The sequence below is a fragment of the Scardinius erythrophthalmus genome, assembly GCF_964197995.2.
Source record: "Scardinius erythrophthalmus genome assembly, chromosome: 12".
Classification (NCBI taxonomy): Eukaryota; Metazoa; Chordata; class Actinopteri; order Cypriniformes; family Leuciscidae; genus Scardinius; species Scardinius erythrophthalmus.
The window spans coordinates 41,802,926-41,830,036 of NC_138232.1; the positions used below are offsets into that span (position 1 = coordinate 41,802,926).

The 27,111-nt window shown below is 38.1% G+C and overlaps 1 protein-coding gene across 1 annotated transcript in view; it reads left to right on the forward strand.

Annotated features, from left to right (window-relative positions):
• plxna1b (plexin A1b) overlaps positions 1–27,111 on the forward strand; it is a 156,478-nt gene that overhangs the window by 61,142 nt on the left and 68,225 nt on the right. The window contains exons 4-9 of the mRNA XM_081381179.1: positions 6,994–7,131; positions 13,668–13,768; positions 17,156–17,279; positions 18,273–18,426; positions 20,178–20,277; positions 24,546–24,660. Of these exons, the coding sequence (XP_081237305.1) occupies positions 6,994–7,131; positions 13,668–13,768; positions 17,156–17,279; positions 18,273–18,426; positions 20,178–20,277; positions 24,546–24,660 (732 nt within the window). The remainder of the gene's footprint in view (positions 1–6,993; positions 7,132–13,667; positions 13,769–17,155; positions 17,280–18,272; positions 18,427–20,177; positions 20,278–24,545; positions 24,661–27,111) is intronic.

Here is a 27,111-nt window from a genome sequence, read left to right on the forward strand (position 1 = left end):
CGTGGAGGTGGAAAAACAAGTTCCTTGTGACATGCAAGATTTATTGTATAAAGATTTAAATTATGCAAAAGAAAGGCAAGGGTATGAGTCTGCTGTTTTTGTCAATTTTAAGTTTTAATTTAAAATGTAGGCTATGCGATTTTAATATAAGTAGCCTACATGGTAAAATATTTTTACCACTTGCTTGAGCAACAATATATAATGATATAGAAGTAATGCATTTAATAATATGTTGTTTAAATTGTGTTTAAACGTGAATACGTCTATTAAACAGTGTATATGTGTACAAAGAGAATCGCAATGCTGACAAACAACTTTTTTTAAATAAAAGTTGCTGATAACTTCTCGATTTGAAATACAAATAGTGAGTATGTATTTGTGGTACAGCTTACAGCAGCGGATCAGGTACGCACTGCAAACGCAGCATATGTGAAAGCACTATTGCGTGTGCTGCTCCTGCACTGCATACGCACTGCAACACGCACCGCATATGCACTGCACACGGAGTATGTGTGAAACGGGCGTAACACTTTATTGTGATGCTCCCCGACTGTCATTCTACTGACTATAAGTAACTTTGCAAGTGCATCTCCACTTATTCTACTAACCCTAACCCTAACAGTCTACTAATACTCTAATGAGAGTTAGTTGACATGGAGTTGCAAAGTTACTTATAGAATATCTAAAGTGGACTATCAAAATAGTGCATGTTTTAATTGTAGTTATCTGTTTTTTTGTAACACTTTACCATAAGGTTGCATTTGTTAACATTAGTGAACATGAACTAACAAACAGCAATACATCTACAGCATGTATTAATCGTAGTTCATGTTTAGTTCAACGTTTACGTGCACCAGGGGCATTTTTGGGACATATTGCAGATGCATAAACACTTGTTGGATTACATATTTTATTAAATGTTTAATTTAGTTTTTCCACTGCAATAGTATATAAACTGATAAAGTTTAGTAGACTGATTTCAGGTGATTATGGAGTCTCCAGCAAAGAATCACTTTTCTTGCCAGACCTGTTTTCTCTATTGTGTTTTAAATAAGTCAGATCACTTGATTCTCACCTTTCGGAGCCCAGACGTTGAGTCGTTAGGTTGATTGACTTTCACCTATTGTCTTTAATGGCTCTGGGATGGCTTTTGGAATGGGAGTTCCTGGCCAGTATCAGCATGTGAATAGTTATGCTGATTCAATTGGACTCAGAGTAGGGTGTGTTCCCACTTCATTTGCATGCTTTATTCAGAGTTCCCGCCTCTATGTAATCCCTCTCCCTTGGAATGTATATAGCTACAATGTATAATGTTTTAGTTAGATCATGTTGGAAGTTTCTACAGCCGTGTACAGAGGAGTTCTCAATAAAGAATAACTTCCGTTGAACGCGATCCCAACTGTCTCCTGGTCTCTGCTTTGAAGAAAGAAAAACTTTACAACAGATGGTGCCTTGTGACCCGGATGGAGAAAAAGGAAACTCAAAGAACTGCATCTTGAAACTTCAAGCTCAAAGATCTCAACGAAGCTGACTGAGTTCCAGACTGAATCTTCTGAATCCAGATTGAAAACTTCAAGCTCCAAAAAGATCTCAAAGACTGAATTTTTCCAGACGGAATCTTTCTCTACAAATGAAAGACTCGGTGAGTTTCACTCCATTAAAAGAACCAATGCAGACCAGTACAAATGTTTTCCTCTGCGCCGTTCAGAGAAGTAGTTAACAAACAGCTGTAGAGTTTGGTTAACTAAAGATGAGCCTCTAAAAAAGTTTTTCTTTTAGAGATGAAATTTACCCCCTGTTGTTGGCAGGGAAGATTAACAGTTACATGTTAATATTGTGTGTATGCTCTTGCTAGAGAAGACCTATCTGTAAGCTAGAGAATTAGCTTTAGAATTAGATTTAGCTTCTTGTGCTAATAAGATTGTACCCTATGTTTGCAAGACAGTAGAGAGTTTTTTTAGTGTTTGTTTGTGGTAACAAAAAAATTCACAAAATGTTTAGGAAAAGTACTAGACAGATTACACCTTTTTGGACAGATAGTGAATTCAAGTCTTTGTTATCAGAGCACATGGACTCCATCGTGACTAAGCCAGTCAGATTGAATTTAACCAAGAAATTTGGCATTGATCCAGAGAAAGTGTGGTCAATTGAAGATTGCAAGAAAGTGTTGAGTGCATGTATCAGGAAGAAAAATCTGAAAGGCATCATCGGTTGTCACCGAGAATTTAGCTTATCCATTGCACAAGAACAAGCGCAGTGTATTGCTAAGTTGAAAGAACAGATCAAACAATTGCAGACTCAGGTGTCCTGTCTCAAGACAAACGTGGGCCATAACAAAGCCTCAACCAAATGTGATTTAGAAGACCAACAGTCAGAGGAAAGCTATCCTGATTTACAGTCTTTTGATAGTATAGAGGACAATGTCAATACAGATGTAAATGCAGTTGAAGTGTGCGTAGCTAGACAAAAGCCTCAGGGAAAAGGTGTTGATACAGTTCCATTTGCAACCCCCATATTGCAGCCACAAGCAATCAAAACATCTTTAGGTCCTAAAGAGATTGAGAGAATTGCTGAAAGTTTGCCATCAGTGCAAAGAAATTTTTCTAAGTTTAGAAGAGCATTGATCAGCAAAATGCGGCTCTATGATATGACTCTAGCTGAAGTCACCCAGCTAATATCACAGATCTTGACTGAGTCAGAATTCAATGATTTTGAAAGTGCTGTAAATAATTCTGAACTGCAACAGGCCAGTAAAGATGAATTAAGAGAGGAAGTTGTTAAAGTGTTAAAGAACATTGTTGGACCGAAAGTGGACTGGTCAAAGCTCACTAATTGTGTACAGAAGAAGGATGAAACTGTTTGTGAGTACACAGAACGATTCTGTCAGATCGCTGCCATTTACAGCGGAATTGCCGACACTCCAGAGAAAGTGTTAGGTCATAATGGTCCTCTAGTTCGCACATGGTCCGATGGTCTTTTGTCAGAACATAGAAATGCATTGCCTTTCTTAGATCTTACATGGTCAAATAGAACCCTGCAAGACAACTTGGACAGTTTAGCTATTTGGGAAAGAGACTTTGATGTCAAGGCAAGAGTAAAAATTGCAGCAGCATCCTTTAAGGTTAACTCAGAGAAGCCAAAGAAACGCAAAAGTCCTAGAGAAGCCAGTTGTTCTTACTGTGGCAAGCACGGACATTTTGGAAAAGAATGTCGAAAAAATAAAAATAACTTAAGACAAGTTAACAATGTTATGCAGCTCTTGCTACATTTGTTTGCTACTTTGAAGCAACCCCTCCCCTCGTCACTGGACTCGTGGGTAAGCTTTTTGAGGTGTTAACAATTTGGGCTGTGATTGCTTAATCTCCCCAGTAACTTACAACAAAGATGAAAGACTTATTTTTTTTTGTTTAATAGAACAAAAGGAAAGTGACTGTCACAGCCTTTGTTTGGGGGACATTCAGAAAACTCACAGCCATAAATGTTACACTGCAGAACACTACAATCAGACCTCCATGCTCTATATGATGTCTATTAAGACTGATGTTTCACTGGAGAATGAAAATGTGCCAATTTTCTCACACACTGTACAGTGTGTGCACAACACAGGGACAGAATAGGACACGGTTCAGTGAGGGCCCTGGAAAGAACTGACGCAACAGGCGTCGGGGGCCAATCCAGGGTGAAGACACTACCTCATAGGCCTTTCCTCATTTAGTCCATCCTTACCTCACTGGTCCATAGGTGTCAAATCAATTAAGAAATAGGGAAAGAATGAAACGACAACAGTACACTCTGAAAACGATAGAACCATTGTGTTTAAACTGCTACAACCGTAGTGTTTTGAAGAAATACTGCTCTCTGTTTTTCTGTTTTCTGTCTTACAGTGTGCAGATAAAACTTGATGGCTTTTTCAAGATCCATATGCAGCGACCGTCTCATCTGCATATGAAGCCCCAACCTCAAGAAGACAACCAGACCCACTGCTGAACGAACTATCACAAAAGAAAATGAAAAATACACAACGCAGAAAATTCACGGACCCTAAATTGCATGTTTGTTTCTGTGTCAGCATGCAATTACAGATGAACAACACAGAGCAAGTTATATGTGCCTGTAACTTACACCAGTTACAAGAATGAACTTTATGTGTCTAAATTTGTATTTTTGTGAGAGTTATTAGAACTCTCAAAGGGGGAAGTGTTGGATTACATATTTTATTAAATGTTTAATTTAGTTTTTCCACTGCAATAGTATATAAACTGATAAAGTTTAGTAGACTGATTTCAGGTGATTATGGAGTCTCCAGCAAAGAATCACTTTTCTTGCCAGACCTGTTTTCTCTATTGTGTTTTAAATAAGTCAGATCACTTGATTCTCACCTTTCGGAGCCCAGACGTTGAATCGTTAGGTTGATTGACTTTCACCTTTTGTCTTTAATGGCTCTGGGATGGCTCTTGGAATTGGAGTTCCTGGCTAGTATCAGCATGTGAATAGTTATGCTGATTCAATTGGACTCAGAGTAGGGTGTGTTCCCACTTCATTTGCATGCTTTATTCAGAGTTCCCGCCTCTATGTAATCCCTCCCCCTTGGAATGTATATAGCTACTATGTATAATGTTTTAGTCAGATCATGTTGGAAGTTTCTACAGCCGCGTACAGAGGAGTTCTCAATAAAGAATAACTTCCGTTGAACGCGATCCCAACTGTCTCCTGGTCTCTGCTTTGAAGAAAGAAAAACTTTACAACACACTCAAAGTGCAAATATTGATTGGACATCTCAGCAGCTCAACTAACAGGCCTCCAGTTTTAGTTTTTAAAGAAATCTCTACTAAGACTTTATTTTAAGGTGACGTAGTTTCTTAACTTACTGAATAACAGTAAATTATGCATATTTACAAGCAACAAACCTTAGACCAAACTATAACCCTATAGTAACATATATATATATATATATATATATATATATATATATATATATAGAGAGAGAGTTTAGTTATAGTTATATATATAGTTATAGTTATATATAGAGTTATAGTTATATATATATATATATATATAGTTATATATATAGTTATAGTTATATATAGTTATATACTGTATATATTCCACATGACTCATTTTTGTAATAATTACACTTAAAATAAAGGGTATCCAAACTCAAAAATTGATTACATCTCAACTTACTGGACTATTTTTTGCTAATATTAAAACCTTGATATATTACGCAAATCATTCCTTTTGAATTTGCTCGATTCTGTTGTATTTATTGTGGATTAATCGTTGTTTTCTCTAAGGTTATTGTCGCAGCATGATCCCAGGTGGCTTTATTTGAATATTTTCCTTGCATTGGGTCTGTAATGGCACTAAAACTCAGTTTGATTATGTGTAATGCTCATTGATGTGTGCTGAGTGTGTGTGTAGGTGATTTGATGTGTTTTGAGATGAACTGTGTGTGTGATCCTCTGAAGCGATCACTGCGTCACACTCAGAGATGCAATAGAAGTGATGAATGTGTTCAACATGCAAGAACAGCGCGCTTCCCCTCGCCTCATCATATTTACATAAGTAATATATACTTCCACTGGGTCTCGTTACAGTAATGCACTCATATAAGCTCACTGTATCTGAGTGAAACGTCTGTCATCATTCAGCCTCGTGTCTTTCCAAACCTGGATGACTGTCGTCCCAAATGGAGATTTATAGTGAATAATGACTTAAATTTGCTTCTGTTCTTAATATATACTCTACTGTTCAAAAGCCTGGGGTTGGAAGAGTTTTTTAGTCCTTTATGATCACCAATGCTGCATTTATTTGATCAAAAGTATTGAAATATTATTGCAATCTAAAATCAACTGTTTTCTATGTGAATATATAGTAAAGTGTAATTTATTCCTGTGATCAAAGCTGAATTTTCAGCATCATTACTCCAGTCTTCAGTGTCACATGATCCTTCAGAAATCACTCTAATATGATGATTTGATGCTTAAGAAACATTTATGATTATTATTTATCAGTGTTGAAAAGAGTTGTGCTGTTCATTATTCATATTTTGTGGGAACTGATACATTTTATCTTTCAGAATTCTTTGATATATAGAAAGTTCTAAAAGAAGAGCGTTTGTTTGAAATATTATCTTTTGTAACATTATAAATGTCACTTTTGATCAATTTAAGGCATCCTTGATGAATAAAAGTGTAAATGACTCCAAAATTTTGAATGGTAGAGTGTGTTGAACGGTTGTTGTATTTGTGTGTGTATATATATATATATATGTATAAGTATGTATGCATGTATATGTTGAATGAGATGCTTTAATGCAGTTATTTTTGGTGCTTTATTGCATAAATCACTGATATTTTTCATAGTACGGAAAAGAGCATCCTGGACGTTCTGTTAAATATCTTCAGATTTATTCTACATAAAGAAATCCCTTTAAAAGGAACCCTGTCACTTTCAATTTCTTGTTTTTGCTAAATGTTCTTTCATTCTCATTAATATTTGATTCGTTTGCATGGAGTTTGAATAAATCATAATGGTTAATTACTTAATGCATTGATTTCAGATAGCCTTTGTGAACAGTGAAGACTTCGCTGAAGTTAGCAGTGGTGTGTGTTGTGAGTGTGTGTGATCGGTGCAGGATAAGCCTGTGTAAATGTGCCGTTGCTGTCGGTGTAACAGTTGCGTCTGTCTTCATTGTATGATTCAATTAGCGGCTAATGTATGTAATCCTCTTGTAGTGGTACGGAGAGATTGATGCTGAATGAGGGATTTGATCCCGGCTCTCATCCTCTCGCCGATTCTCTCCTGAGAGACGCAGAGATGATTATATTCGCGGCGATTAGCTCGTCCTGACGGTCTGATGTCATTATTGTAATGATGTTTGTGTTTTCACATGATGAAAGCGTTTGGCCTCGTGTCTGCTTCTCTGTGTGTGAGAGGATTGCGCTGGTGTTATGAGATATTAATGAGATGTTGATGCTCTTGTTTTGTCAGATTCTGATTAATTCTGTGAGCCCATCCCGACCGGCGCTGGTGTACGAGAGCGTCCCGGTGAGCGATGGCAGTCCGGTGTTACGGGACATGCTGTTCAGCCCCGACCTCCAGTTCATCTACACACTCACCGACAAACAGGTGAGCACGCGCTTTTACACACTTCATAATAATGATTTCAATGAAGAAACACCTGGACCGGATCACTTTCAAAACGTGTTGCAATGAGAATTTGATGTCAAAATGTGCTTAACTGACATTAAAATGTCAAAATGCATGAGATCTTAATAGTCCCACAAGTAGGCTGTGTGTTCGTTCTGCATAATCCATTCATTCCAACTCAACAAGACAGTTCTGCACAAAGCTTTTACAAACGTGATGCTCATCATGCAACCAATAGTTTCATCTTCATGTCATTGCAAACTGACAGACATATACACTCCACAGCCAAAATACGCAAATGCTTCAGAGTCAATGACTGGATCATTATTGCAGTGATTATTATGTTTAGCATGTTATATGTTTGGCTACAGTTCTTCTAACCCTAATTAATGGAGTGTGTAGCTTTTCATTTCTTAAACAACCATGTAGGAAGACTCATCATGGCCATATTCCAGTTTGACATTATGAACATTCATCAGGCTCAGATTGTGAAAGAATGGTTGTGAGGAGCATGAAGAATCATTTTCCAGAGCTTAAACTCACTGACAGTCTTCTGGATGTGCTGGAGGAGACTTTACAGAGCGCTGGACTCTTGCATTGACAATACAAGATCCTGACCAAAAAATGATGCACCTTGTGATGGAAATAAATGTTGTGATGTTATTTCCATTAAGAGGTGCATTGATTTTTGGTCTTTATCTTATTTGACATGTGAAACAAACAAAATAACATACAAAATGGAGATACTTTTTCTTATTTATGATTATTTTTTATTTTTTTTGCACTGAGTGGGAGTTTGCTTTAGGCTTCCTCATTGATCTATCGGTCATGCGTGTGTGTGTTATGGAGTGTAGAGTTATTTTAGTCTCTTACACACGTTGAACATACAGTGAGTGATCAATGAGATGATGTACATTACAGTGTCATCTGATCTGATTATTGATGTTTTAGTGTACACACACACACACACACACACACACACACACACCTGTAATGCAGCTGTGTGTGTATCTGCTCTATACGTCACATGAGACTCCATTGATCTTCCTTCCACGTCTGAATCCAGATAAAACATCACTGCCTGACACATCATCAATAATAATCATCACAAACTCATGATATTATGTAAAGTGTGACGTTTAAACTGAATCTGCTTCGATGTAATACACACTCATGTGTTGCCATGCTCTTAATTTCCAGTGTTTGTTTCCTGTTCTGTGAATGATTATTACACTACCATGTTTAATGTCGTAGAGAAATGTAGATAAACACACAAGCATTTGCACCTTGACTTCTGACTCAACCAATCACGTGAGTTTGGGGCGGGGTTTTCTCTTTGACTGACCAATGACAGATGGAGAGACTGTTTGAGCTGGAAAAAACTGTTTAAAACCTCTGTTTTAAAAGAAGAATTCACTTTTTCTAATGATTTTGATATGAATGTGAGTGTTTGAAGACTATACAGTGACATTTTTTAACGTTTGTGATGAAATAATTGTGTCTCCTGTAGAATACGCCCGTAAAATGCAAGAAGTCCTTCGTCTCTTTGTGTTCTGTCAGTTTCTATTTTTCCTGTTCCTTGACTTTTCTTCTCAGGATAATGAAAACGGCTGGCAGAGAGTCTGAGGCGCTGCTCAGAAAAAGCACACGCTCCATTTAAAGCCCTGACAGAGTAATTTAGCATTGGCCCCTTGTTCTCCAGCACTTAATTAAAAAGTGTTTGATAGCCTGTCTCCTCTCGCCGTCCGCTTCGCTCGGCCCGGGGCGAACCAGCATCAGCTCTTACAGCTCCAGATTACACACATCTGGATGACACTCCAACAGGAATCAAAGTCAAAACTCCCTCCTCAGCCAGACAGCAATTTAAAGCAGCCCAATTATGCTATTTTAAAGGTTCCTAATTGTGTTTTGGCGTCTCCTACAACAGGTTTACATGCATTCACAGGTCAAAAACACTTTAATTTCCTCATAATCTCCACTGCAGCATCAGCTCTTTTCTCTCAGTGTCTGAAACGCTTCGTTTGAAGATTCAGTCTCTCTAAGCCCCGCCTCTCTGAGAGCTGCTCTGCTCTGATTGGTCAGAAACCGAACGCTCATTATCATATCTGAATCTCAGCTCTTGACACACGGTTATACGAACAGTAACGATGGCGTGGGTTTTACCAGATCAATCTCATCGAAGTGGATTTAAACGAACCCGCAAACCAGAGTCAGAATAATGTCACATCCATCACAGCTCATTTACATACTCTGCAAAAGTAATTTCTGCTAATTTTCTTATTTTCCTGTTGGATTAAGTTTATTTTTCTGACCCCATTGGCAGATATTCTTTCTTGTTTTAAACTTAACTCAATTTAAACAACTTAATTTTGATCATTTATTTCAGAAAACAAGACTTAACATCTTAAATCCTTTTGCATCTCAAGTAAACGAGTCTTGATTTTAGAACTTAGATATACATACTAGAAAAATGACAAAAATTCTAAGCAAGAAAATCATTTTTGTATTATCAGAATCTATTCTACCAGCAGTGTGAAATCTGCAGGAATGTGGAGGTTAATGAATCATAGATCAGAGGTAATTCACAGTAAGAATAGACCTCGACTAACATGATAAATGCACTGCAGGGAATAAAATAAATGCTACAAGTGTAGAATAATGGATGATTTAAGTTGAATGAAAGAACTGGTTTAATAAAGAGGAGTGTGATGGTGTGAATGTGTGATGGAGGTTATCATGGACACACAGGAGTGTGTGTTTAAGCCGCTGCGTTTTAGAGTCTTAACCTTTTTGTTCCGTTTAATCAAATCATTGATCATCTGGAGCAAAGTTAATCCCATAATCCCTCATATCAGCACAGAGTGAATCATCCAGTCTTACTGCAATTAAGAACTTCAGTAGTGTGTGTGTGTGGTTCAGTATTGATTGTGTGTGTAGGGTCTGTATTAAAAGCCTCTTGATTGGTTGAGGTGTTTTTACTGAAACCCTCTGCCAGGAATGGAAGAGAGGAAGTTTCTCTCCTCTAGTGTGATGACGTGCCGGATGGACATGCTGTGTCAAGCTAAAAAGAAAAAAGAAAGCTTTCATATTGGATGTTAGTTTAAAACAATAGACCAGTTAGATAATAAACTACTCCCATTAAGCATTGCAAATTACACTGCTGAATCAAAAGTGATGATACAATATAATAGTCATTTTGTATACAAAGAAAATATGTTTATTGCGAAATACACTCACCTAAAGGATTATTAGGAACACCTGTTCAATTTCTCATTAATGCAATTATCTAATCAACCAATCACATGGCAGTTGCTTCAATGCATTTAGGGGTGTGGTCCTGGTCAAGACAATCTCCTGAACTCCAAACTGAATGTCAGAATGGGAAAGAAAGGTGATTTAAGCATTTTTGAGCGTGGCATGGTTGTTGGTGCCAGACGGGCCGGTCTGAGTATTTCACAATCTGCTCAGTTACTGGGATTTTCACACACAACCATTTCTAGGGTTTACAAAGAATGGTGTGAAAAGGGAAAAACATCCAGTATGCGGCAGTCCTGTGGGCGAAAATGCCTTGTTGATGCTAGAGGTCAGAGGAGAATGGGCCGACTGATTCAAGCTGATAGAAGAGCAACTTTGACTGAAATAACCACTCGTTACAACCGAGGTATGCAGCAAAGCATTTGTGAAGCCACAACACGCACAACCTTGAGGCGGATGGGCTACAACAGCAGAAGACCCCACCGGGTACCACTCATCTCCACTACAAATAGGAGAAAGAGGCTTCAATTTGCACAAGCTCACCAAAATTGGACAGTTGAAGACTGGAAAAATGTTGCCTGGTCTGATGAGTCTCCACAGTGGTAATCTGGCATCCATCATGCCTTGTTACCACTGTGCAGGCTGGTGGTGGTGGTGTGATGGTGTGGGGGGTGTTTTCTTGGCACACTTTAGGCCCCTTAGTGCCAATTGGGCATCGTTTAAATGCCACGGCCTACCTGAGCATTGTTTCTGACCATGCCCATCCCTTTATGACCACCATGTACCCATCCTCTGATGGCTACTTCCAGCAGGATAATGCACCATGTCACAAAGCTCCAATCATTTCAAATTGGTTTCTTGAACATGACAATGAGTTCACTGTACTAAAATGGCCCCCACAGTCACCAGATCTCAACCCAATAGAGCATCTTTGGGATGTGGTGGAACGGGAGCTTCGTGCCCTGGATGTGCATCCCACAAATCTCCATCAACTGCAAGATGCTATCCTATCAATATGGGCCAACATTTCTAAAGAATGCTTTCAGCACCTTGTTGAATCAATGCCACGTAGAATTAAGGCAGTTCTGAAGGCGAAAGGGGGTCAAACACAGTTTTAGTATGGTGTTCCTAATAATACTTTAGGTGAGTGTATAATGTACGGTTCAAAATAGAAATTTTACAACATTTATTTGAAATTGAAATCTTTTTAATACTATAACATTGAGCATTAGAAATGCCTTTACTGTCACTTTTGATCAATGCGTACTTGCTGAATAAAACTATTCATTTCTTTAAAAAAAAATCTTACTGAATTCATCTTTTGAACAATAGTATGGTATGTATGTATGTGATGTTCTTCTTTCCTTTTGTTCTTCTTTAACTTTCTTAAACTCATGTTTGTGTTTTCATTGGGTAATTCTCTTATTTCGGTCTTTTTTTACATTTAACTTTCTTTTTCTGTCATTCTGATTTTACTGATTCTGATTCCTTCCTTCATTCCTTCCTTCATTCCTTCATGTAATTGTTCATGTTTGTTGGAAAATATATATTATATTTGAGATGTTGGGAATGTTGTCCAACACGATCACTGTCAACATTTGTAAAAACACAACCATCTCCCACATCAACTGATAGCTTTGAGTTTCTGTTGTATTTGAGATACAGTATAGAGGTTGATACAGAGATGTGTGTGTGTGTGCTTGTGTGTGTGTCACACACATGCGTCATCATCGTGTCACACATATTTGATTGACGTTTGAAGCCTGAGGCGCTGAGTTTTCCTCATCTCTGAGATTGAATGTGTGTGTTTTGACACACTATCATCCGGTGTAATGTGTGTGAGTGTGTGTCATTTATCTTGAATTCATTTGCGTGTGTTTTTGCTGCAGGCTGCAGTTTAACACGCTGAATATCAGATGAACTCCGCTCACGGCTGCTCGTGTGTGTGTGTGTTACATGATGACTTTCACCATGTATTAAAATGACAAATTAATGTTAAGCTTGCGTTAAACAGTGTTGTCTTTAATGCATATTCGTTTTGTTTATTTTACACTGTATATTTAAACACTCACACACACGCGCGCACGCACACATGCACACACACACGCTGACAGGCTGCATATGGTGAACTGGTTTTACAGAGAAAAGGATGTGCCCTGAACCCTAAACGTACACACACACACACACACACACACACACACACACACACACACACACACAGACCTGACCTCGCCATCCTCACTATCTCACCATCTGTTCTTCATCTCTGCTTGTCTTCATCCCTCCATCACTGTTTCTCACCCTGTAAACTGATACTCACACCTGTGTGTGTGTGTGTGTGTGTGTGTGTGTGTGTGTGTGTGTGTGTGTGTGTGTGTGTGTGTGTGTGTGTGTGTGTGTGTGTGTGTGTGTGTGTGTGTGAGAGAGCGATTAAAGTGGATTCATAGGCTGATGTTTTCCATCATGCACTCTGCTGGGTTCATATTTGCCTTAAGATTAATAAGTTCAGTTATTTATTATTTATTAATATCATAATAATTGGGTACATGCTGCTACAGTGTCATTACACAAGTAATTGCTGATTAATATTAATTATCTATTTGTAGGTTATTGTTTGGTTTGGTTTAGGGTTAGTTTCTTGTAATTATACATCATTTTGTGTTATTAACTACATACAGCATGTGCTACTTCCAGGTTAAAATCTGTTATCTAAGAGTTATCTTGTGATATCTTTTATATAATAACTTTTATTAAAAAAACGTTATTGTCATTCTACGCGCATGAACTAATGGACCAGAATGACAGAACTTTGTCTTCCCTGGTTATGGTTTCACAAGTAACTTCCTTCCTTCCTACCAAATTATACTAATTTGCCTTCTCTTCTCTTCCACACACACACACACACACACACACACACACACACACACACACACACACACACACTGATGTTATTCTGTTTTTGGCAGGAGGGATTCAGGGTTCCTGTCAATCAAATGCTGATCTCCGTGGTAACTGTCAGATGGCGCAGCGTGTGAGAAGCTGATTCTGTGCCTTCCATATGCACACACACACACACACACACACACACACACACACACACACGCGCGCAGAAAGCAGCAAACATTTGTCACCCTCCAGCGCTCATCTCTAGCCTGAAGCGACTCATGCTCTGACCACAGATGTGCTGCTTTACAGCAGTTATACTCTGATTTGCTCTGTGTGTGTGATATGATTAACATGTGTGTGTGTGTGTTGTGCAGGTGACGCGTGTGCCGGTGGAGAGCTGTTCTCAGTACACGAGCTGCTTCGAGTGTCTGAGCTCCAGAGATCCTCACTGCGGCTGGTGTGTCCTTCACAACATGTAAGCAAACACATAAACACCTTCATATCAACACCTTTCCTCGACTTCAAATTACATCTCATTTGACAGACATAAATAAGTTGAATATTTAACCCTATTAATGAACTGTTTAACCTTAGAAAGCCTACTGTATCATATTTAATACATGAAAAACATGATCAAAACTTTCTGAAAATCCTGTTGCTCATTCTACAACATGTCTTCTTTCTCCTGATTTATAGTTCATAAGTAAAAGGTTTTCTAGTATAATTGTAGAAATGTTCTCCTTCAGCTTGTGATTCATGTGTCTTTTTGCAGTGAACTCTATACTGATAAACATCATAACTTTGAATATTTCAAGATAAACACTTACTGGACTGAAGCAACTGAAGTTTATTGATTATCCATCGTTCTTTTTTTTTTTTTTTTGAAAAATCATGAGTCTAAAATATGATCATCGGTCTTTTGAGGAAGGTTTATTTGTTCGTCTCTCAATCATCATTGTATAGCATTGCATTTGATCATGAAATTGATATTTATATGCATTTTATGTCAGTATCTGCTATTATCTTATATAAAGATCTCAGTTATTTCCATTACAACATCAGAATTTCATTTTACTTATTTTTTCTGACTATTATTTGATGTTCCAGGCTTTACAGCGTTGGAGGATTTAACTTGTCATCCTGAACCTGTTCTTGGTGTGTGTGTGTGTGTGTGTGTGTGTGTGTGTGTGTGTGTGTGTGTGTGTGTGTGTGTGTGTGTGTGTGTGTGTGTGTGTGTGTGTGTGTTACCACCATCTAGCGTGTCTTTGCACATCAGTTCATCAAACTCTTCCTCAGGCTGAAGTGGAAATATTCATTATGATTCACATAAAAGGTTCCTTGACGCTCCTGATCTCAGTCATGAGAGAAACATTAGCTGGATTTCAGCCATGAACTCAAACTGTGGTTAAAAAATAATTAAAAGCCAAAACATACTCCCGTCATTCTCTCTTCCACAATAACCGTCACATTCAGTGATTATCCCTGAAGATTCAGATGTCAGCTTTATCTTCAGATGTCTGAATTTGCCCTTCAGGGATTCATGAAGTGTGTGTGTGTGTGTTCATGTCTGAGCGCTCGGGTCTCGCTCCAGCGCAGATGATTTCAGCGCTGCGTATGAACACACACATGAGCCTCAGTCTGTCTGTGTAAAAATATGATGCTCTGCCAAACCTTCTGGCAAACATTAGCAGCAAACAGTCCTTTTACCACCATTTTAGCCACAAAGAAGCAGTTTAAATAGTTTTCCTATGTAACATCCACATTAAATGCCAAAGGAGTGCAAAAGTCAGCTTCCAGATGTAAAAAATCACATTTATTTTCACCATAGTGACACTATTGTTTTTCTAACAATAACTAACTTTATGGCTGACCACTGAAGGTCACAGTGATATTTGCATCTGTAAAAGTTGATGTGATTTCAACAATTTTAATACATTTTGTTTTGTTTTCAAATTCCCATTGAAGAGAGAATTAGTTTGCACTACCCATATACATATATGTGCATACACTGAACAAAATTACTTAACACTTTTGTTTTTTCATGAGCTGAACTCAGTGATCTAAGACTTTTTCTATGTACACAAAAGGCTTATTTCTCTCAAATATTGTTCACAGATCGGTCTAAATCTGTGTTAGTGAGCACTTCTTCTTTGCCGAGATAATCCATCCACCTCACAGGTGTGGCATATCAAGATACTGATTAGACAGCATGATTATTGCACAGGTGTGCCTTAGGCTGGCCACAATAAAAGGCCACTCTAAAATGTGCAGTTTTATCACACAGCACAATGCCACAGATGTCGCAAGTTTTGAGGGAGCGTGCAGTTGGCATGCTGACAGCAGGAATGTCCACCAGAGCTGTTGCCTGTGAATTGAATGTTCATTTCTTTACCATAAGCCATCTCCAAATTCATTTCAGAGAATTTGGCAGTACATCCAACCGGCCTCACGACCGCACACCACGTGTAACCACACCAGCCCAGGACCTCCACATCCAGCATCTTCACCTCCGAGATCGTCTGAGACCAGCCACCCGGACAGCTGCTGCAACAATCGGTTTGCATAACCAAAGAATTTCTGCACAAACTGTCAGAAACCGTCTCAGGGAAGCTCATCTGCATGCTCATCGTCCTCATCGCGGTCTCGACCTGACTGCAATTCGTCGCCGTAACCGACTTGAGTGGGCAAATGCTCACATTCGATGGCGTCTGGCACTTTGGAGAGGTGTTCTCTTCACGGATGAATCCCGGTTTTCACTGTACAGGGCAGAAGGCAGACCGCGTGTATGGCGTCGTGTGGGTGAGCAGTTTGCTGATGTCAATGTTGTGGATCGAGTGGCCCATGGTGGCGGTGAGGTTATGGTATGGGCAGGCGTATGTTATGGACAACGAAAACAGGGACATTTTATTGATGGCATTTTGAATGCACAGAGAAACCGTGACGAGATCCTGAGACCCATTGTTGTGCCATTCATCCACGACCATCACCTCATGTTGCAGCATGATAATGCACGGCCCCATGTTGCAAGGATCTGTACACAATTCCTGGAAGCTGAAAACATCCAAGTTTTTGCATGGCCAGCAGACTCACCGGACATGTCACCCATTGAGCATGTTTGGGATGCTGTGGATCGGCGTATACGACAGCGTGTTCCAGTTGCTGCCAATATTCAGCAACTTCGCACAGCCATTGGAGAGGCGTGGATCAACATTCCACAGGCCACAATCAACAACCCGATCAACTCTATGCGAAGGAGATGTGTTGCACTGCGTGAGGCAAATGGTGGTCACACCAGATAATGACTAGTTTTCGAACCCCCCCGGACGCCCCAATACAGTAAAACTGCACATTTTAGAGTGGCCTTTTATTGTGGCCAGCCTAAGGCACACCTGTGCAATAATCATGCTGTCTAATCAGTATCTTGATATGCCACACCTGTGTGTTTATATAATGTGTGTGTGTGCGTGTGTGTACACTCATATATTATATAAACCAAAAGTTTATGTTAGATGTGATTAATTGTGATACTTCATAATTAAGATGTCAGAAATTGTATATTTTTCTTTCTGTGAAGTACACGCTATCTCAAGTTCATTTGCTTAAAATTACATTTTTATTTATGATTCGTCTGGAAGCTGGTTGCTTTGATTCATGGCTTAAAACTCTTTATTGAAGAATGTTTCTGAAATCCCTGTGAAGAAAATTAATGTTTTGCCCATAAGCAGCTTCAATGACGATATGAAGTCCTTCAGTGGAGCTCAAACCTTCTCAGTGTTGATTATATTAGAGTTTGTTGATGCTCTGAACCGCTCAAGGCTGGAACTGTTGTGTTAATGTGAGTTTATTCTCTCTCTGTCCTCAGTTGTTCTCGCCGTGATCGCTGTGAGAGAGCAGACGAACCCCAGAGATTCGCTTCTCGAGCGGATCAGTGTGTGGAGCTGGCGGTCCAGCCCAACAACATCTCCGTCACCATGGCTGAAGTCCAGGTGTGTGTGTTAGAGTAGATGCTACATGCACAGACACTTAAATCCAGTGTTGGGGAAAGTTACTTTTAAAAGTAATGCATTACAATATTGAGTTACTTCCTAAAAAAGTAACTAATTGCGTTACTTAGTGACTTTTTATGAAAAGTAATGCATTACATTACTTTTGCGTTACTTTTTCTCACCTGGGCTGGGCTTTGTTTTTTTACTTATTTTTTTTATAACAAAAAAGTGCAATTTTTGGCAAATGTTAAGGCCCTTTCACACCAAAAGTGAAGAGATTAAGCCTCATGCACTGAGGGAAGTGCATATTTAATCCTGTACAGTAGAGGGCGCCGATCAAACCATTCAGCTGTCTGAAATCTAATTTAAAGTAATTTTTGTTTATTAGTGTGGTGGAATTAGATCGTTGAAGGTCAGCAGCAAAGACATTGGTTAATAAAGTGAGATTAAATACATAGTATATTAGTGTCATTTAATATAGTTAATTATTAAAGTTTTGTGTAAAATTCTGAGATTTGCATTTTACTGTTTTTATTAATTTTGAGGAATACTGAATGTTTTTGTGGCAGTGAGATGAGTAAATGGATGTTCACATTTAGTCTAGAACTAAAATAACCATCGTGTTCACACAAACACACACACACAACGCGTCCTCACTTTATTTCTCTAAATAAATGTGAAACAGTAACTGGCGCTACTTATTTGAAAAAGCAGCTTCGATATTTTGTTGTAAATTGAAAAATACGTTCCTTTACTAGTTACTTGAAAAAGTAATCTGATTACGTAACTCAAGTTACTTGTAATGTTCCCCCAACACTGGTTATATCCGACACTTTTCCATCGATGTTCATTAGGAGGGTTAGCAGATACGCAGTGATATGGAGCAGCAGATGTCGTGTAGAGTGCAGTCTAAAAACAACTCTCCTTCAAATGAAATATGGGAATGCGAGCCAAGCTTTTTCACTTTGTCTGTTTTCTCCATTGATCTGCCAGCTGGTCCTTGAGGCCCGAAACGTTCCGGATCTTTCCGCAGGAGTGGATTGCTCCTTCGAGGATTACACGGAGACCGAAGCAACAATACACGGATCACGGATCTACTGCCTCTCTCCCACAGCCAAAGAGCTCGTCCCCATCACACGCCAACACAGTCAGTACACACACACACACACACACACGCACACACTCACACACACACACACGCACACACACACACTCAATCTGGGCTAGATATACACTTCTAGTCAACCGACACTATCTGTAGCCTTTAGATCTAAAAGTCCTGAAGATTAAGAGTAACATCAATCCAAGCTTTAGATTGATGTTTATGATGGGTATTATATCATATCTTCCAGAGATTCACTCAGTGCTTTTGTTTTCAGATCATAGGCTTACATTTCAATTCTCATTATATCTGTCCTTTATACATTATATCTGTCCTCTCCTAGTTTGAGGGATTATTGTGGGGATTGAGAAGCAGATCTGTTTCCCTTAAAGAAAAATACTGAAACTGATGGATATTTTGTAATGTCTGCTTGCATTAATGGTTTTGGAAAGTAGGCGTTTTGTTGATGAAAATTACGATTTTGACCTGAGAATCAACACAAAAGTGAATGTTTTGGGAAAAGAAAAAAAATATTAGAATTTGAAAAAAATAAGTTGAATCAAAGTTGCAAAATTTCACTTATTTGCTATTTCTAGTCCCAAATCATAGAATGTTAATACAATAAGATGTGCATGGGTCGTTTAGAGCAGGGCTATTACTGTTAACTAAAACTAAAACCATAAAAAAAATACATTTATTAACGCTTAGTTTTGGGTTCAATTCTCACTATTAACTAGTTGCTTATTATCATGCTTATTACTAGGATAGTGGCTATTTATTAGTATTTATAAAGCACAAATGAATGGCTTATTCTGCATTATCATATTCTACATCCCTTAATCCTACAATACCTGAACTTAACAACTACCTTACTGACAATTAATAAGAAGTAATTAGGAGTTTATTGAGGCAAAAGTTGCAGTTAATAGTCACTTAATAGTGAGAATTGGACCCTAAACATATTTGTTGCTTGAAATAAAATAAATGTAAAAAAAATGAAATTTATTATTAACTTTACTTATTTACTTATTACTTTTTATTTCAGCTGTAGTTGCCAAAGCAGCTCTTCTTATTTTCATTTAGTTTAGCTTTATGTACTAAAATAACTAAAATTAAAAGTGAATTAATCCATATAGACATAAAAAATAAAATATAAAAATGACAAAAAACACACTAAATGTCTAAAACTTTTAAGTGAAATCACAACAAAAAATAAAGAATAATTAAGTGAAATAGTTTCTTAATGATACTAAAATAACACTGCATTACTGCTAATATTGCATTCATTTACTTCAGCTGTCAGGCTGATTCTGCCATGGCAGTTTTTAACAGTATGAATCTAAAAACAGTGTATCTTAAGCTAATGAATCTTGTTAGATGGTGATGATTACATGCTAACACAGACATTGCTCATCAGAGACACAAAGACGTCACAGCTGAATGTCCAACGCTGGCGTAGTTTCTCAATCATCAGTGAAGCACTAACTTACAGAGAAGGATGTAGACTTAATATAACACGACAAGTGTTTATCATGATAGTTCTGGTTCTAAATCTTGCTGTGTTTCAAGCCGTTGTACAGCATGTAGATGAGTGCAGATACACACAAACCTGTATGCTATATTAATACCCAATGCACTTCATTATTTGTGGAACTAGATAAGCAACGAGCCACTCAAGGTTTCAGTGGGAACACTCCTTACACGCCAGTGTTTTGATAGCAGCTGATTCAGTGGCACAATATTGAACGTATATGATCCTCCATGATGAGTGTCTCTCTGTATTTGTCATTCTGAAGGAGACACTCATGTGGTGAAGCTCTACTTGAAATCCAGGGAAACGGGGCAGAAATTCGCCAGTGTGGATTTCACCTTCTACAACTGCAGCATCCACAGATCGTGAGTCCATTCTTCCTCTCGCTCTTTATCTCTGCTCTTCTCGTTTTACCCACTCTGGGGTGGGTGGGGGGGTGGGGTCATATTTCTGTTGCCGTGGCAACCGGTGGCGTGTTGATTGACAGTTATTCTCTTGAAAACAGACTGTGGTTACAATCCTACAGATAGTGGGACCCCCAGCTGAACATCTCAATGAATACACTGCACTGACTGTGTGTGTGTGTGTGTGTGTGGGTGCGCGCTTCTAAGATGCTCCAGATGGGTTCAGACTCTTTTGGGAGGTCTGTGTAGTGTCTTATTGCAGGACAGATGAGCCAAAGCTGTCTCCAGAGATATAACACACACACACACACACACACACACACACACACACACACACACACACACACACACACACACACACACACACACACCTACCTCTCAGAGTAACAGCATCTCAGATACACAATACCTTCCCTTACAGACACGCACACGCACACACACACACACACACACACACACACACACACACACACACACACACACACACACACACACACACACACACACACACACACACACTATCAGCAGAGCTTTAAAACTAGGTCACACGGCTCTTCCCTGATAAGACCAGCCTGTGCTCTTGAAAAGTACACAGTACATATGAGTATTATCATAATTGGATAATCACATGCTTCTTTATTCAATACGTCCACATCTTGAAAAGCACAACAGCCATTAGAGGGTTTTATTTTCGATAATAAAGTGTTTTTATGGACATTGTAGAGGCTTTGTGTAGGTGATAAAAAATAAAGCAATAGGAAGTGTTCACAAAACCTGTCGAGATCATTTCCAGGTCATATTTCACCTCCAAATCAAAAGAAAGAAAGAAAGAAGGAATTTATTTTGCCAAAAGCAGATGGCAAAATATTATGTATATTTATTCCATAGCAGTTGAAACAATTAATTTTGCCCCCTCAAATATTATAATTTAGTATCACACAAAAAATAAAATAAAAAATAAAATGTATTTATTATTTATATAATAATATAATAATATTAATATATATATATACATATTTGTATATGGTTTATTATTATTATTATTATTGAAAATATGATTTATATTTTATGTAAAGCAAAAATCGTTGTATTACTATGACAATCATTTGAATAATTATACAAAACTCAAAAGTTAAATGTTGCATTATGATAATGAAAATTGTGTTTAATTGTCATGAAAATAATCAAATTGCAATGCAAAACATGTAAATGGTTTTAAAAATAATTTTCTTTATGCAAAATACAGTTTCTCATCATGTTTTTGAGGAGAAATATGACCTGGACGTTTCTCTGAGATTCACCCAGATGCAGTGTGTGTGTGTGTGTGTGTGTGTGTGTGTGTGTGTGTGTGTGTGTGTGTGTGTGTGTGTGTGTGTGTGTGTGTGTGTGTGTGTGTGTGTGTGTGTGTGTGTGATGAGGCTCTGAGGCGCTCGTCTTCAGAACAGCCCTGCATCTTACTGTGAGAGGAGGAAATGAGTGTTCGGTGTGTGTGTGTGTGCGGGGGTTTATGTTGATCAGCGACCCGTCGGTGGGGGAAGAGAGCTCAGCGTGAGGGGCTTAAACCCGGAGACACCCTGAAATCCCCCCCACTCCAGACGGCACGCAGATTAAACCCTCCCTCGGGATTGGTGCAGGGGTCAGGAGGAAAAATAAGGGCACATTTATTATCTTCTTACCACTTATTTTAAGAAATCTCTGCTTTAAGTGAACCAGTTTAAATTGAACACGTGGTGATAATGGATTGGTTGAAACGTTGATGTAAAAGAATTACAGATTGGAAGCAAGCGGTCAGGATCGACGGCAAATTTAATGAAATGAGTTGAATGAAAATGAAACTGTGATGATGGATGGACGTACATATGTTGAACTGTTCTGAGGCTCTGGGTCATGTCTGATTTTCACAGCCTATCAGTTCTGGAGCTTTAATCAAATTATCCACTGGAAATGTTTTGGAAAGGCATAATTTTAGTGTTCCTGTGGTTGAACAATCAATGTGACTGCAGTCATTATAACCCACATTTTGGGGTATACTTAATATTTGAAGACACGCTATGCCCTTTTTCAAATTCTTGATTTTGTACTTGAACAGGTTTTTCTGCTTGAATGTTGATTATTCTCCTCATATTCTCCATTGTTGCAGCTCCTCTCTTCCCAGTCTGTCAGTAACGCTCTGTTTAGTTCCTGTCTCTATGAAGCCCCTCCTCCTGAAAAACACACTGTGCTCTGATTGGTCAGCTGGATCAGTGTGTTGTGATTGGTCAAGCGTTTCGAGTGTGTTTGGGAAATGTCCCGCTCTTACCATAACCGCCAGTTTAACACACTACTAACTAACTCAACCAGGCCCCGCCCCTTTATTCTGCATATGAATTATTATAATGAGGAATATTGTGGCGTGTTCGTTCCCGAAGAAACTCAAGACTACAATGGAGTCGTTTCAGGAGTTCAGAAACACTGACACTGATATAGAGAAGAACTGGAGCTTTATCATGTTCAAACATCAACCTCACACACTAAAGAAAGATGAACAAAAGCATAATAGATCCTCATTACTCATTACACTGTAATCTAACCCACACTACAGTACAGTCTGTTGATCATGCACATCTGTCCCTTAAGGACTATTTTATTCGTCTATCCTGACTGAAGAATACTGCACTGTGACATTTAAAGATATTCAGTCTTTACACTGTTTATGTCTGTGTGTTCTTGCATATCTCAGACATGTTGTGTTTTCACCTGCATCCGCTTGTTCTCCATCACGGCCACCCTCTCGATTTATTCACGCTGATTAGCAGATTATGTGTCTCTGGAGATGCAGCATTAACAAACTGACAAATGGCGTCTCGATGGGGGATCATTACCTACACAAACACACACACTCAGCCACATGTGCTTGTGTTTCCCCACGGGACTCGGAGACACAACAATTATACACCACAATCCTTTAGCGCTATTGCTTAAAACATTCACAATATACAGCATGCTATTACTGAACGATTTAGATTCTTAAAGAAATTATGTTTTTGTTAAAAAAATAATAATCTCTGTCTCTCTCTGTCTCTCTCTCTCTCTCTCTCTCTCTCTCTCTCTCTCTCTCTCTCTCTCTCTCTCAAGATTCAAGATTCAAATAGCTTTATTGGCATGGTGAAAGAAATCTTTACATTGCCAAAGCATTCATAACACTATACAATAAAAATATATAAATTAATAATAATAAAAAGAAAAATTACGTGGAAATAAACATAGCAATAAAAATTCTAATCTTCTAAAATTTATACAGTTGGTCTCTCTCTCTCTCTCTCTCTCTCTCTCTCTCTCTCTCTCTCTCTCTCTCTCTCTCTCTCTCTCTCTCTCTCTCTCTCTCTCTCTCTCTCTCTCTCTCTCTCTCTCTCTCTCTCTCTCTCTCTCTCTCTATCTATATCTATATATATATATATATATATATATATACACACACACACACACACACACATACATACATTATAATGTTTTTTTGTCTGATTTATCTGATAACACACTCAGGTTAAAATCATTGTGAATGCTGCTCTCTTTAAGATACCAGATTTCATTAAGCAATCATTTCTCAACTGTGATTGGACAGGTGCTCTCAATGCTGCAGCTGATTGGTCAATTAGACCCAGTGCTTGAAACCATTCTGAGGTCAGAGCTCTTTGTCCTGAAGCATCAATTAATGTCACTGAGTGAACAAATTGCTGGACTTAATACTGAATAATTGAAACAAATGACTTGCAGAATTGCAGTCAGAAGCCTCAGATGGTTTGAGTGTCTGAGAGAGTCAGCTGAGAGACGCTTCGATCTGATTAAAAATGAGCCGTTTTCACTAACGTGTGTGTGTGTGTGTGTGTGGTGTATTTTAAGTTGCCATCTACATGTAGTGATTCACATAGTAAGCTCCAGCTGTGTATGAAGGCAGTGCACTATTTTTTTGTCTTTCTCTCTCTCTCTTTTCTTATCTACTCTTGTCAAGTTTTAATGGGAAATCCTCGTCTCTTTGATCGCTCTCTCTCTCTCTTTTTATGTCATCACTTTCTTTCTTAAACCGGAGACACCTAATAAAGTGGATCTTTGTGAGGGAATGAGAGATTATTTCACACAGTTTCATGGGCAGAATGAGAGCATGCGAGGTCAAAGCGCAAGGACACACACGGAGCGCTGTGGTTCACACTGTAGAGTGTGTTTTAATTGTGTGTGTGTCTGTTCTCTTGCAGGTGCTTGTCCTGTGTGAACGGCTCGTTCCCGTGTCACTGGTGTAAATACAGACATCTGTGCACGCAGAACGCCAACGACTGCTCCTTCCAGGAGGGACGGGTGAACATGTCAGAGGTGAGAGGCGCATCACTTCCTGATATTACTGATCTTTACTGGGGTCGGGTTGCGTTTGAATTTTAGCGATTCTGATTTGATTCTGCTTATCGATTACTATTTTCGATTCCAATAAGAAAAGAAAAAACGTACATATCATTCACATTTAGTCTTATTGCAAAACATTTAATTGTAGCTGAATATCATGAACATCATCAACATGCTAAAAAACATTTACATAAGGAATGTGTGCCTGTGGTTTACAAATACCATAGAAAAGCAATTAGCCTAACTTAAATTTCAAGCATTATTAAAGACAAGTAAACACTTGACAAATAGACACAACTGAACAAAGATACGATTGAAATAAACAGTTTTAAGATTTTCAGGCACAGACACTGGAATCAACAGTAAAAATATAGCTGCGAGCAGTGATTACGGGCCCAAGCCGGTGGCACCGCAACCCTGGTGCCTTTACCTAAAGGCACCGGGGTGGCGGTACCGCCGGCTTTGGCCCTTCATCGCTGCTCGCAGCTATATTTATATATATATATATATATATATATATATATATATATATATATATATATATATATATATATATATATTATATATATATATATATATTTTTATATATATATATATTTATATATATATATATATATTTATATATATATATATATATATATATATATTTATATATATTTATTTATATATATATATATATATATATATATATATATATATATATATACACATATAAATATATAAAAGACAGAAAATATTACTTGACTTAACTTATTCTGATTTTATGATACACTCAAAATATTCCACAACAAATACTTTAAATTTAATGTAAAAATAAAAATGAAAGTAAGCAGTGTTGGGTTCACGTAACCCTCTCATTAGAATCAAAATGTTTCAACATTTGCCATGTATTTGGATGCTAAACTATTCTTTATTATAGGCTTTGTTCTTCACTCGTGTTCCAATATTGATGGAAAAAATCATCCTCTTCACATGCGCAATAATGTGCTTGGAAACATCACAGTGGAGCGAGCGGTGCTTACTGTGAATGTACGAATTGTACTACTGACTATTTAGAGCAGTGTAATTTTTATATGTTAGGTTGACTATTTTATTATTATATTTTATTAAGGCTATAATGATCAGGCTGCGATGTCAAGATTGCAATGCTGGAGTGTGTGTGTGTGTGTGTGTGTGTGTGTGTGTGTGTGTGTGTGTGTGTGTGTGTGTGTGTGTGTGTGTGTGTGTGTGTGTGTGTGTGTGTGTGTGTGTGTATATGTGTGTTCATGTTTTTCTGTCCCGGTGGGGACTTTAACCTGAATGCACACAGACTCATGGGGACTCGTATCACAGTGGGGACCTAAATAGAGGTCCCCATGGGTAAACAAGCTTCATACAGAATGAGTTTTTTTGGAAATGTAAAAATGCAGAAAGTTTTCTGTGATGGGTAGGTTTAGGGGTAGGGTTAGTGTAAGGAGATAAAATATAAAGTTTGTACAGTATAAAAGTCATTAAATCTATGGAGAGTCCCCACAAAGATAGTAAACCGTGTGTGTGTGGGTGGGTGTGTGTGTGTGGCGTGGGCGCGATTGAACAGTGGACACATAAAAACATACTCCGTCATTATACAGGACGACATTCAAACTGCAAAGTCTTAACTTATGTTTGTGTACAGTCGCAATAAAACACAACATTGTGCTTTTGTAAAATAATTTCAAGCAATCCACCCCCCGAAAGGCGCTAATTTTAAAATTAAACTAAAATGCTCATGGCTGCACGGGCATTCATAACGGTGCGCATCCACAGCGAGGAACGAGCAGAACAGAGTGAACGTTTTTCAGTTAATTCCTACTTCCATAGGAATTCATTTGAAACGCTCGCTCAACCACTATCAATGTCAGTGCGGACGAACATATTTTACTTTCGTTTTTAAGTTGGCGATTCAAAAGCCCACAGCGGTGTCACACGTCGATTAACCGGTGGTAAAATATTCTCACCGTCACATACCTAGTATATTTTTATGTAGATAAAATAGGCCTACCTGATTTTGAACACAAGAGGGCAGTATAGCTCTATGTATGACTTGACTTTTATGGGACTAAATAGTACAATTACTATTTTTAAACTTATAAATAATTATTAAATTGAAAAAAAAAAGAATAAAATGGGTTTAGTTGTGATATTTTTATACTTTTATATAGAAATAAATGGTGTTACATTTTTAGAAGATGAGGCTTTAAGTGTTACTTTACTTTAGTCCCTCACTATAGCAAAACCGTTTGAGATGTTTAATATCCGTTCACAATTTAGCATCTTTAATGTATCTTTATCATTTTGAAAAAGTTTGGTGTGAATAAAATAAACCAGTTAGGAAGAGTAGCTAAAAACTCAGAGTCTGAAATATCCAAAAAATCCACATTCAAACCAAAATATCTGACTTCCTTT